Raw genomic sequence first — 13,212 nt, 5'->3', positions numbered from 1 at the left:
AGGACAACGTGCAAAATGAGAGCACCGTGCTGCCTTGGGGTCATGCTAGTGTAGCTAGCTATGCTACGTTCAGTAGGGCACCGTGCTGCCTTGGGGTCACGCTAGTGTAGCTAGCTATGCTACGTTCAGTAGGGCACCGCGCTGCCTTGGGGTCACGCTAGTGTAGATAGCTATGCTACGTTCAGTAGGGCACCGCGCTGCCTTGGGGTCACGCTAGTGTAGCTAGCTATGCTACGTTCAGTAGGGCACCGCGCTGCCTTGGGGTCACGCTAGTGTAGATAGCTATGCTACGTTCAGTAGGGCACCGCGCTGCCTTGGGGTCACGCTAGTGTAGCTAGCTATGCTACGTTCAGTAGGGCACCGCGCTGCCTTGGGGTCACGCTAGTGTAGCTAGCTATGCTACGTTCAGTAGGGCACCGTGCTGCCTTGGGGTCACGCTAGTGTAGCTAGCTATGCTACGTTCAGTAGGGCACCGCGCTGCCTTGGGGTCACGCTAGTGTAGCTAGCTATGCTACGTTCAGTAGGGCACCGCGCTGCCTTGGGGTCACGCTAGTGTAGATAGCTATGCTACATTCAGTAGGGCACCGCACTGCCTTGGGGTCACGCTAGTGTAGATAGCTATGCTACGTTCAGTAGGGCACCGCGCTGCCTTGGGGTCACGCTAGTGTAGATAGCTATGCTACGTTCAGTAGGGCACCGTGCTGCCTTGGGGTCACGCTAGTGTAGCTAGCTATGCTACGTTCAGTAGGGCACCGCGCTGCCTTGGGGTCACGCTAGTGTAGATAGCTATGCTACGTTCAGTAGGGCACCGCGCTGCCTTGGGGTCACGCTAGTGTAGATAGCTATGCTACGTTCAGTAGGGCACCGCGCTGCCTTGGGGTCACGCTAGTGTAGATAGCTATGCTACGTTCAGTAGGGCACCGCGCACACACTTTGATGTTCTTGCCCCATTCCCTTGAGCTCCCTCATTATCTATGTGAGACACTCGTCTGACAGTCGCTAAACGCTTACCCAACGAATTCATGCAAAGAAATTACTACATCCACAGTCAGAGAGGGAAGTATCTTTACAGTTTTAATGTCACATGCACAAGTACAGTGAAATGCCTGTTCTTGCAAGCTCTATCGACAAGAATCAATAACAATGCAATACTAAAAATAACAAGGTAGAACAAAAACACACAAAATATATACATATAAAAAAAGGAGGAACATGATAAAGTAAGTAAGAATATGATATTCAGACTCAGTCAGTTCCAGTATCATATTTACAATGTGCAGGGATACTGGAGTGATAGAGGTAAATATGCTTCCAATGCTTCACTAAAGAAGACTAAGGTCTGAGTTGAAAGCAGATAACAACATTCCTCTTTCTCTCTCTCTATCACCATATCTCTCACCATATCTCTCACCATATCTCTCTCACTATCTCACCATATCTCTCTCTCTTTATCACCATATCTCTCTCTCTATCACCATCTCACCATATCTCTCTCTCACCATATCTCTCTCTATATCACCATATCTCTATAACCATATCTCTGTCTCTCTCACCATATCCCTCTATCACCATATATATCTCTCACCCCATATCTCTCTCTCACCATATCTCTATATCACCATATCTCTCTCTCACCATCTCTCTCACCACATCTCTCTCACCACATATCTCTCTCACCACATCTCTCTCTCACCACATCTCTCTCTCACCACATCTCTCTCTCACCACATCTCTCTCACCACATCTCTCTCACACCACATCTCTCTCTCACCACATCTCTCTCTCACCACATCTCTCTCTCACCACATCTCTCTCTCACCACATCTCTCTCTCACCACATCTCTCTCACCACATCTCTCTCACCACATCTCTCTCTCACCACATCTCTCTCACCACATCTCTCTCTCACCACATCTCTCTCTCACCACATCTCTCTCTCACCACATCTCTCTCTCACCACATCTCTCTCTCACCACATCTCTCTCTCACCACATCTCTCTCTCACCACATCTCTCTCTCACCACATCTCTCTCTCACCACATCTCTCTCTCACCACATCTCTCTCACCACATCTCTCTCTCACCACATCTCTCTCACCACATCTCTCTCACCACATCTCTCTCACCACATCTCTCTCACCACATCTCTCTCACCATATGTCTCTCACCATATGTCTCTCACCATATGTCTCTCACCATATGTCTCTCACCATATCGCTGTCACCATATGTATCTCACCATTTCTCTATCACCATTTATCTCTCACCATATGCATCTCACCATTTCTCTCTCACCATATCTCTATATCACCATATCTCTGTCTCTCTATGAATCACAACAGATGTTGGATACTGAAGCAGAGGTCTGTGTTATCCTCCTATTGTCCAGACTGATACATTCAGGAAAAACAGAAACGTGGGAAAACGTGCGTATTTTGAACTTTGACACAAATCTCTGTTGACATCAACGCATGATGTAAACCTACTTTCCAGGTTATACACACATGTATCAGATAAGGATTCAGCCTTCTGTGTCTAAGAACAAAATGAGTTACGCTTAGGCAATGATCTAAGGTCAGCTTTGCATTTTCTCCACTAAGAGCTAAGGTTAGAATTTGGGTACGACACACTGATCCTAAATCTGTGCCTAGAAAGCCTTCAGGCCAATATCCACCTCACTATTCCCTTACCGCGAGCGTCTCTCCTGCAGTGTGCTGAAGCCGGCGAAGGATTGGCTCCGGATGATCCCATTGGGTCCCCCAGGGGAGTGCGTTCCGGCCGCCATGATCTCTGGGACGCGGGATGACACTCCTAGAAAGCGAGCGAGAGAGAGCAAAAGAGAGAGGGAGAGAGAGAGAGAGATTGGGCTACAGTAACATGAGCTTCAGGAAACTAACAGAGATAGATATAATTGAGCCATAGAGTGGAACTAGAAAGACAGACAGACACAGAGACAGAGACAGACATAAGAAACAGTAAGAAGATCAGTATGTATTTAAACTCTTCAGTGACCGTATAACAGAGGGCCACACAGTGCAGAGGACACTGTAATAAGATTGGTATGTCAGAGAGGAGACAAACATGTCAATTCTGAACCTGAATGTTGCTAGTCTGCATCTCAGCCTGAAGTCATCATCTATTTACAGTTGATGGAAACCATTCTACCCTTTGAGTAAAGAGGAGCCCCTTCTGAATGAGAAGCATTTTTCAAGTCTGCATCTATAGTCCTCCTGACTCCTGGAAGAGTGACTACACATTCTCCTTTCTCTGGTCCTCTATTCATGCACCTTGGTTGGAGAGTGAGGGAGCAAAATACCATTGTTTGCTCTGTCATTGTCCTTTGTTAACACATTCTAGAGACAGGCTAGTAGGAGTCTAGAATCTAGACAACTACTGTTATATGCCCTCCATTTCTATTTTTAGCCAACCTGTGCTGTCAGTTAAACTTCAAACTGTCAAGAAGACTATTTGTTAGAGACATTTAATGACTCACTAGAAACCTGGCTCAACATAGAACCACAGGAGAGAGGAGTGGACGCATGTAGCACACTGATAATGATGTTTAACATCAAGCCCCAGAGGCAGATCCACAACGGACTAAGCACAGTGTTCTGTACAGTATCTTAGAGTCTGTCCTGTCCCCACACACACACACACACACACACACACACACACACACACACACACACGTTGATTACAGGTGTGGTAAACAAACGCAGGACACTGAGAGTGACATGTCAGATCAGCGATGCGAGAGTTAAACAGACCTTACAGTAAGAGTAGCAGCTCTCTCTGTCCCTGCCTCACCCTGAAACAGAGCTTAATGAGAGAGTGACACTTTACAGTAAGATTATCAGCTCTCTCTGCCCCTGCCTCACCCAGAAACAGAGCTGGATGAGAGAGTGACACTTTACAGTAAAAGTATCAGCCCTCTCTGTCCCTGCCTCACCCAGAAACACAGCTGGATGAGAGAGTGACACTTTACAGTAAGAGCAGCAGCTCTCTCTGTCCCTGCCTCACCCAGAAACACAGCTGGATGAGAGAGTGACACTTTACAGTAAGAGTATCAGCTCTCTCTGTCCCTGCCTCACCCAGAAACACAGCTGGATGCGAGAGTTAAACAGACCTTACAGTAAGAGTATCAGCTCTCTCTGTCCCTGCCTCACCCAGAAACACAGCTGGATGCGAGAGTTAAACAGACCTTACAGTAAGAGTATCAGCTCTCTCTGTCCCTGCCTCACCCAAACAGAGCTGGAGTACAGTGGGAACATTCTCCTACACAGTAAAGGCTAACAGCTAAACTCATAATATGTTTACAGTAAAAGGTTGTAACCTTGACCACCTCTGTGTTTGGAAGAGGGTAGGCTTTCCCTGGGTGAGTAGCAGCAATCCAGGCAGTATCACAATGGGTCGTGATTGGGAGTCCCATAGGGCGGCGCCCAATTGGCCCAGCGTCGTCTGGTGTAGTTCGTCATTGTAAATAAGAATTTGTTCTTAACTGACTTGCCTAGTTAAATAAAGGTTAAATAAATATAAAATAATAATAGTAAAAAATCCACTCTCTCCAGTCAATAGAAGCTTATAGGGGAGTATTCAATCTGCAGTCCCCAGCAACATGACACCATGCCTGGGCCCAGCACGGAGAGATGTGACAGTGAGACGGAGAGACGTGACAGTGAGACGGAGAGACGTGACAGTGAGACGGAGAGACGTGACAGTGAGACGGAGAGACGTGGCAGTGAGACGGAGAGACGTGACAGTGAGACCAGGAGCGGGCCAAACAAAGGCCCTGCGCCACGCTGTGCACAGGACAAAGGAAAGACTAAAGGTTGTTTTTCTGTGGAGGGACAATAGGAGAGGTCTGATATGACCTTTAAGAACATAAGGTAATATGGTCTGGGGGGACATGATCTCCTACTCTGAGACTCTTTGTGACTACAGGCCCTGCCTGATGTGTGGTAAAACTAGAGCAATGGTTCACAGGTCAATTAGGCCTCTCTGCTAAAGAGGCTGGGTATGACCACTCAAATATTTAGACATTAATATGTTCTGATCAGTCCTTCTGGTTGGTATCAATGGCTTTTTTTGATGATGTGATGTCACACAAGAACCCAAACAGTTTGACCAGAGACTGACCCACTGTAGCCAACACCAGGAGATGTTGAGACAAGACGTCTATAATGAGAAGGAAAAAGGGTACAAGTGTGTTAGTGTGTCTATTTGAGGGTACAAGTGTGTCTATTTGAGGGTACAAGTGGGTAGTGTGTATTTGAGGGTACAAGTGTGTTAGTGTGTCTATTTGAGGGTACAAGTGGGTAGTGTGTCTATTTGAGGGTACAAGTGTGTTAGTGTGTCTATTTGAGGGTACAAGTGGGTAGTGTGTCTCCTTGAGGGTACACGTGGGTAGTGTGTCTATTTGAGGGTGAAAGTGTGGGTCTAAAGTGAGAGTCTACAAGAGATTCTGGGCTGAATCTTTGCAGTTCTCATAGTACTCTGTTTCCACGCAACAATAGAAAATGGCTAAACGCGCATCTTCAGATATCATTTGCAGGCTTGATGTTAAACAGAGTGCTGTTCTCTGTGGTTGACTCTGCTCTGTCTGAAAGCCTTGCTCCTAGACAGAGGGGGAGGCTGGGTAACTAAATGACAGAACCATCATCATCATCATCATCATCCAGTGTTCAGAGTTCAGACTGAGCCTTTCTAACAGCCTTGTAGAAGTCGTTCATTTGAAAACACTTGTAATTTCCGTGAGAAGGAGAACAAATGAAAGCCTGGTGAATGGATGTACAGAGACTAACGACGACTCAGAACTAAATTAATAGAATGGTTTCAGATTGAATTTCTTGGGGCTTCTTAACACTGGCATGGCATCTTTTGATACCACTTCCATTCAACCCCACATCTTGCCAAATGGCAAGGTCAAGAATCAAGAACAGAGCCTCCAGCTAACTCAGAGGCGGGAGTATACGGCGTGGTTAGCGTGTTAGGGTAGTCTAAGGATAGCCAACATTGAGGACTGGAGGGCAGAACTGTCCGAAGTATCTTAACCGAAAGTGACATGTACGTTTCCACACCACATCATGCCAAAACACTTCTAGAACCCTGAATAGATTAACTCATCTATTCTACAGATGATCTATTCTCCATCTACAAGTTTAAAACTAGTATGAGAGAGAAACTGGAGAGAAATAGACCAGAATTCACTTCAAAGTTCAGTTTTAACATCAACCTGGAGAGAACATCTGGAATGAATCGTATGCCTGTCATCCATCCAAATTCATGTCAAAGCAGTATTTCACATCCAATAAACATCACTACTCACTCTCACCTCAAAAACAAACTACAACTAACTATGTGTCAGGTCAGGAGCATAGACTAATCTAAACACATCCCCTCACACTGAACGATAAAACAGAGCCGAAAGTAACATTAGTTGAACCAACCAGTGAGATAAACCCCTCCCTCAAAGCGTGGGGTCCTGTTCATAAGGACACACCGTAGCAAAACGTTCTGCAACAGAAAAGTGTTTCTTATTGGTTCAGGAAGTACTTATAGAACCTCTCCGTTTCACTCTGTTTCAGATTGTTCTCTTCTGTTTTGTGCTTAGTGAACACAATCCAGCTTCACCCCTCTTCCCACCAATAGTGAGCAGCTTCATCCCTCTTCCCACCAATAGTGAGCAGCTTCACCCCTCTTCCCACCAATAGGGAGCAGCTTCACCCCTCTTCCCACCAATAGGGAGCAGCTTCACCCCTCTTCCCACCAATAGTGAGCAGCTTCACCCCTCTTCCCACCAATAGTGAGCAGCTTCACCCCTCTTCCCACCAACAGTGAGCAGCTTCACCCCTCTTCCCACCAACAGTGAGCAGCTTCATCCCTCTTCCCACCAACAGTGAGCAGCTTCATCCCTCTTCCCACCAATAGTGAGCAGCTTCACCCCTCTTCCCACCAATAGTGAGCAGCTTCACCCCTCTTCCCACCAACAGGGAGCAGCTTCACCCCTCTTCCCACCAATAGGGAGCAGCTTCACCCCTCTTCCCACCAATAGGGAGCAGCTTCACCCCTCTTCCCACCAATAGGGAGCAGCTTCACCCCTCTTCCCACCAATAGGGAGCAGCTTCACCCCTCTTCCCTTCAACAGAGAGCCTTTCATAAAACACAACGCATCTCTTCCTGAATCCTGATTCATTCCGGGACGGACACTGGGTGGCCCGGTTCAATGAGGCTGCCAGTCAGTCAGTAAAGCTATTGAGGGCTTCTCAGTCACACAACCTTGCATGCCCCATGAGGAGGGGGACTGGGGGGGGACATCAGAGGGGTGACAGGGGCCTCTCATGGGCACACGTCTGATCAGTATGTTAACCAGCAGCCTGGCACAAACCCCAAAAGAGACATGCATTGGGAGGGGGGTGAAGCAATGGGCTGATGCAATGAGTCAAGGAGGGGCGTGAGGGAGGAGAGGAGGAAGAAGCAAATGGGGGGGGGGGGGGGGGGCTGACATCCTGAGGACCAGATTCATCATGCACACACATCTCCCTCTCCTCTTCTTCTCTCCCTTCCTCTCTTATCTCCCTCCATCAGTTGCTCTCCCCCTCCTCTCTCTCTCTCCTCTTCCTCCCTTTCAGTACTCAGACTGAAAATCAGACAATCATTCTCTTACACACTCACAGCCCTATTTGTTTCAGTATTCTAACCACAGTTCTCTCCAGTCCACTTCCCTCTCCTTTCCTTCTCTTACATGTTAGTCATTTATCAGACGCTTTATATCCAGAGCGTACATTTTCATTCTGTTTCCTTCTGGTCCCCCATGGGAATTAAACCCACAACCCTGGAGTTGCAAGCACCATGCTCTACCAACTGAGCCACATGGGATTCTAATAGAACTGTTTTTGTTACTCTCTGTCTCGCTCAGACACACACACACACACCACACACACACACAAGCACACGCACACCACACACACACACACACCACACACACACACACAGAGACGAATGATGCCGGCAGCGGTTGTGTGTGTGTGAGTAATGATAAAAACTCAGCCCACAGTGTTGGTTAACAACCGGAGGCAAATGTTATATGCCTGTATAAATTTGTATCTCCATAGCAACAGCAGACAATACGGGATGTGTTATGTAAAACAACATGGTTATTGTGGGTCTCACTCTGACAGTGAAGTGGGAGGCCACCTCTGGTCTGGCCTGGGGTCTGAGGCCTGAAGTCTTCCTCTTCTCCCTCTGTGTGTCGAACACACACACACACACACACACACACACACACACACAGTTGTTCAAGCAGCCTGTCTTCGTCCCTCTGTGTCTTCCTTCCACAACCCCATTAGATAGGAGTGCAGCCCTCTAGACAACGAGGCCAACCAGGGACACTGAAGATGTGTTTTAATCTCATAAGTAATGACCACTAAAACCCCTCAATGTCATTACCACGCTCGTTCCAGCCGGGACGCAATAGCCACTATGACCTCAGCCATCTTCTGTGGTTACCCAGCCAATCAAGTAGCGTTCGCTCAGGGTTCGATGTGAACCACATACAGACTAGTGGTGACCTTCCATATGCATTTGCCCATTGTAGAAGAGGTCAGAAAGTGACTTTTGGGACCTGAATGCCAAAACATTCAAGAGATAAAGGTGCTCAAAGCTGATGTATTCTGCATACCGCACAATACCATGAGACATCCATGTCGTCAACACCGGAAAAGATAAACGGTTGAGATTGATATTATTTAAATGATTCCAAGGCTCTCAAACTAGAACAATGGAATAAAGGTATACCCAAACGCGCTTCAGCCCAGCTTAAACAATAAAGGGGGGGGGGGGGGTCCGGTGCTCAACTGAGGGACCTGAAAATCCCCCCCAAAACATTCCTTACCCCAGGATACTTCAACTGGTGACTATCAGGGAGAATAAAGAAACAGGAGCCCTCTGTTGCTGCATCAATCTGACAAATGTATTGGCGGGAGAGACAAACAGTAGGATTACGTTTCGGCAGGAATCGCCTTCATCAGAGCGTTGAGTAGGACAAAATGTGGGAGGCTCTCTATATACCCCCAATAATTTCCTCACTATACTGCCAGCTCTGGAGGAAACAGAATGTTAAGGTGGAGGCTGAGCCATGATCTGTATTCATGTAATGCTGTGCGATCACATAGTCCATACTTCTGGTGCAGATAGCGGTTTGTGTTCAACTAGTCTTAATTTGACCGCATGTTGTTACAGAGAGAGGCACTTTGGATCGACTGCTTACAGTAGATTGCGTCGAGCCAAAGGGTCTGAATGAACAGCTCTATTTCTCATATCTTTTGTAAATACCTTTATCTTTGTATATTCCTGTCTTTTGTTATTCAAGTGGAATGTATGTGTAGGAATCTTAAACAATGATCATACTGGTGTGTGAATAACCTGTGTTATTTACTTTATCATTTATAATTACATGTCATGTAGATCTTATGATCTGACTCAGAGACATCACTACCCATGGTGTGTCATTTGGTGCAACAAGCCAAGCTTTTACCAATACTCGGTGAATTCCTGCAGTCTAGACTGACTGATGAGGTATACAACAGGGCGGATGGTAACTAACAGCAATCAGCTGAGAGTCAATTAAATAACATGATTCAATTGATCAAGTTCAGGTGCCTTTGGAGGAGAGCTGGGAAAAACAGTTTGAATTTGACAGGGAATGGAAGATCCAAAACGTATCTACTTGTTTTAGGAGTGTGGGAATGCCAACCAGGGACATTGGCCAGCGGCGACCAAAGTCAGTGTGGGTCACAAGCGAGGTTCACATGAGAGATTCGGAGAGAGAGAGAGTGACTCAGAGAGAGACACAGAGAGAGACACAGAGAGAGACACAGAGAGAGAAAAGAATATATAGTGAAGAATACAGTATACATTATATATGAGATAAGTAATGTGAGATATGTAAACCTTCTAAAAGTGGCATTATTAAAGTGACTAGTTTTCCATTTATTAAAGCGGCCAATGACATCGCGTCTGTAGGTAGGCAGTCACCGCTCTGTGCTGGTGATGGCTGTTTAACAATCGGATGGTCTTGAGATAGAAGCTGTTGTTCAATCTCTCTGTCCCAGCATTGATGCACCTGTACTGACCTCGCCTTCTGGATGGAAGCAGTAGTGGCTCGGGTGGTTATTGTTCTTGATGATCTTTTTTGCTTTCCTGTGACATCAGGTGTTGTAGGTGTCCTGGAGGGCAAATAGTTTGCCTTGTTCTCAAATTAGCTTTGTTAAAATCCCCAGCTACAAATAATGCAGCTTCAGGATATATAGTTTCCAGTTTGCATAAAGTCCAGTGAAGTTCGTCTTGGTATCCACTTGCGGGGGGATATACACAGCTGTGACGATAACCGAGGAGAGTTCTCTTGGGAGATAATACGGCCGGCATTTGATTGTGAGGAATTCTAGGTCAGGTGAGCAAAAGGACTTGAGTTCTTGGATGTTGTTACAATTACACCATGAGTCATAATTATGAAACATACACCCCTGCCCTTCTTCTTACCAGAGAGATGTTTGTTCCTGTCGGCGCGATGCACCGAACATCCTGTTGGCTGTACGGACTCCGACAGCATGTCCCCAGCTAGCCATGTGTCCGTGAAACAGAGTATGTTACAATCCCGGATATTTCTTTGGAAAGCAGCTCTTGACAAAATTTCCTCGACTTTGTTAACCTCTTGAACCTCTGGGCGCAGTATTTCATTTTTGGATGAAAAACGTTCCCGTTTTAAACAAGATATTTTGTCACGAAAAGATGCTCGACTATGCATATAATTGACAGCTTTGGAAAGAAAACACTGACGTTTCCAAAACTGCAAAGATATTGTCTGTGAGTGCCACAGAACTAATGCTACAGGCGAAACCAAGATGAAATTTCATACAGGAAGTGAGCCAGATTTTTGAGGTGCTGTGTTCCAATGTCTCCTTATATGGCTGTGAATGCGCAAGGAGAGCCTACACTTTCTGTCGTTTCCCCAAGGTGTTTGCAGCATTGTGACGTATTTGTAGGCATATCATTGGAAATTGACCATAAGAGACTACATTTACCAGGTGTCCGCTCGGTGTCCTCCGTCAAAACTATTGCGTAATCTCCAGGTGCGCGCATTTTTTCATTTTGAACAGAGGAGAAACCAAACTGCCACGAGTGACTTATCATCGAATAGATATGTGAAAAACACCTTGAGGATTGATTCTAAACAACGTTTGCCATGTTTCTGTCGATATTATGGAGTTAATTTGGAAAAAAGTTTGCGTTGTAATGACTGAATTTTCAGGGGGTTTTTCTCAGCCAAACGTGATGAACAAAACGGAGCGATTTCTCCTACACAAATAATATTTTTGGAAAAACTGAACATTTGCTATCTAACTGAGAGTCTCCTCATTGAAAACATCCGAAGTTCTTCAAAGGTAAATGATTTTATTTGAATGCTTTTCTTGTTTTTGTGAAAATGTTGCCTGCTGAATGCTAGGCTTAATGCTATGCTAGCTATCAATACTCTTACACAAATGCTTGTGTAGCTATGGTTGAAAAGCATTTTTTGAAAATCTGAGATGACAGTATTGTTAACAAAAGGCTAAGCTTGTGAGCTAATATATTTATTTCATTTCATTTGCGATTTTCATGAATAGTTAACGTTGCGTTATGGTAATGAGCTTGAGGCTATAATTACGCTCCCGGATACGGGATTGCTCGTCGCAACAGGTTAACTAGGGACTGGACATTAGCGAGTAATGCACTGGGAAGCGGTGGGTGGTGTGCGCGCATCCGAAGACCCACTAGAAGACTGCTCCGGCACCCTCTCCTTGTTTTGGGTCGGCCTCTGGAATCAGTTGAAATGCCCTGGGAGGTGCAGACAAAGGATCCGCTTTGGGAAAGTCGTATTCCTGGTCGTAATGCTGGTTGTGCTGGTAAGTTGACGTCTCTCTGATATCCAATAGTTCTTCCCGGCTGTATGTAACAACACTTAAGGTTTTCTGGGCTAACAATGTAAGAAATAATACATTTAAAAAAATACTGCACAGTTTCCTAAGGACTTGAAGCGAAGCTGCCATCTCTATCGGTGCCATCTTGTCATCTGATGCGATCTGGATAGCGTTAGGACAGCTTTTGTGACAGATAACCATTATTAAACACGAAACCAGACTTAAATGAATCATGATATTTGATATTTTGGGGAATTTCAACAGCCTACTTTAGCCAAGGAAGTGAAAGGCCAACTGCTCAAATTTAAATCAGATGTCCACAGACCAACAGTAATCTGGTGACCTGGATGTTAAATGTCACGCCACATCCCAAATGTCCCTTCTTCCAATCAAGATGATGCTCATGATCTATAATCAAATCAAATCTTATTTGTCACAAGCTTCCTAAAACAACAGGGGTAGATTAAAAACGCTTACTTATGGATCCTTTTCCAACAATGCAAAATTAAGATAAAGAATTATCTCTATTCAATGACTTGTGTAGATGTCAGCTTTCACAGCCACATACATCAAGAGTTCGAGACTTGTTCCCTACGGCCCTGGTCAAGAGAGACTTATTCCCTACGGCCCTGGTCAAGAGAGACTTATTCCTTAGGGACCTGGTCAAGAGAGACTTATTCCCTACGGCCCTGGTCAAGAGAAACTTATTCCTTAGGGACCTGGTCAAGAGAGACTTATTCCCTACAGCCCTGGTCAAGAGAGACTTATTCCCTACGGCCCTGGTCAAGAGAAACTTATTCCTTAGGGACCTGGTCAAGAGAGACTTATTCCCTACGACCCTGGTCAAGGGAGACTTATTCCCTACGGCCCTGGTCAAGGGAGACTTATTCCCTACGGCCCTGGTCAAGAGAGACTTATTCCCTACGGCCATGGTCAAGAGAGACTTATTCCCTACAGCCCTGGTCAAGAGAGACTTATTCCCTACAGCCCTGGTCAAGAGAGACTTATTCCTTTGGGACCTGGTCAAGAGACTTATTCCCTACAGCCCTGGTCAAGAGAGACTTATTCCCTACGACCCTGGTCAAGGGAGACTTATTCCCTACAGCCCTGGTCAAGAGAGACTTGTTCCCTACGGCCATGGTCAAGAGAGATTTATTCCCTACGGCCATGGTCAAGAGAGACTTGTTCCTTTGGGACCTGGTCAAGAGAGACTTATTCCCTACGGCCCTGGTCAAGAGAGACTTATTCCCTACGGCCCTG

General features: G+C 45.9%; 1 protein-coding gene across 4 annotated transcripts in view; it reads right to left on the bottom strand.

Annotated features, from left to right (window-relative positions):
- The window catches only part of LOC139392268 (rho family-interacting cell polarization regulator 2-like), a 144,006-nt gene that overhangs the window by 53,301 nt on the left and 77,493 nt on the right, over window positions 1–13,212 (bottom strand). For all 4 annotated transcript variants that reach the window (XM_071140132.1, XM_071140130.1, XM_071140134.1 and 1 more), the window contains exon 2: window positions 2,689–2,809. In XM_071140132.1, coding sequence (XP_070996233.1) covers window positions 2,689–2,809 — 121 coding nt within the window. The remainder of the gene's footprint in view (window positions 1–2,688; window positions 2,810–13,212) is intronic.

Source organism: Oncorhynchus clarkii, chromosome 32 (assembly GCF_045791955.1).
Source record: "Oncorhynchus clarkii lewisi isolate Uvic-CL-2024 chromosome 32, UVic_Ocla_1.0, whole genome shotgun sequence".
NCBI lineage: Eukaryota > Metazoa > Chordata > Actinopteri > Salmoniformes > Salmonidae > Oncorhynchus > Oncorhynchus clarkii.
The sequence above is the reverse complement of the archived record's forward strand: the minus strand, read 5'-3'. Positions and strand labels throughout refer to the sequence as shown.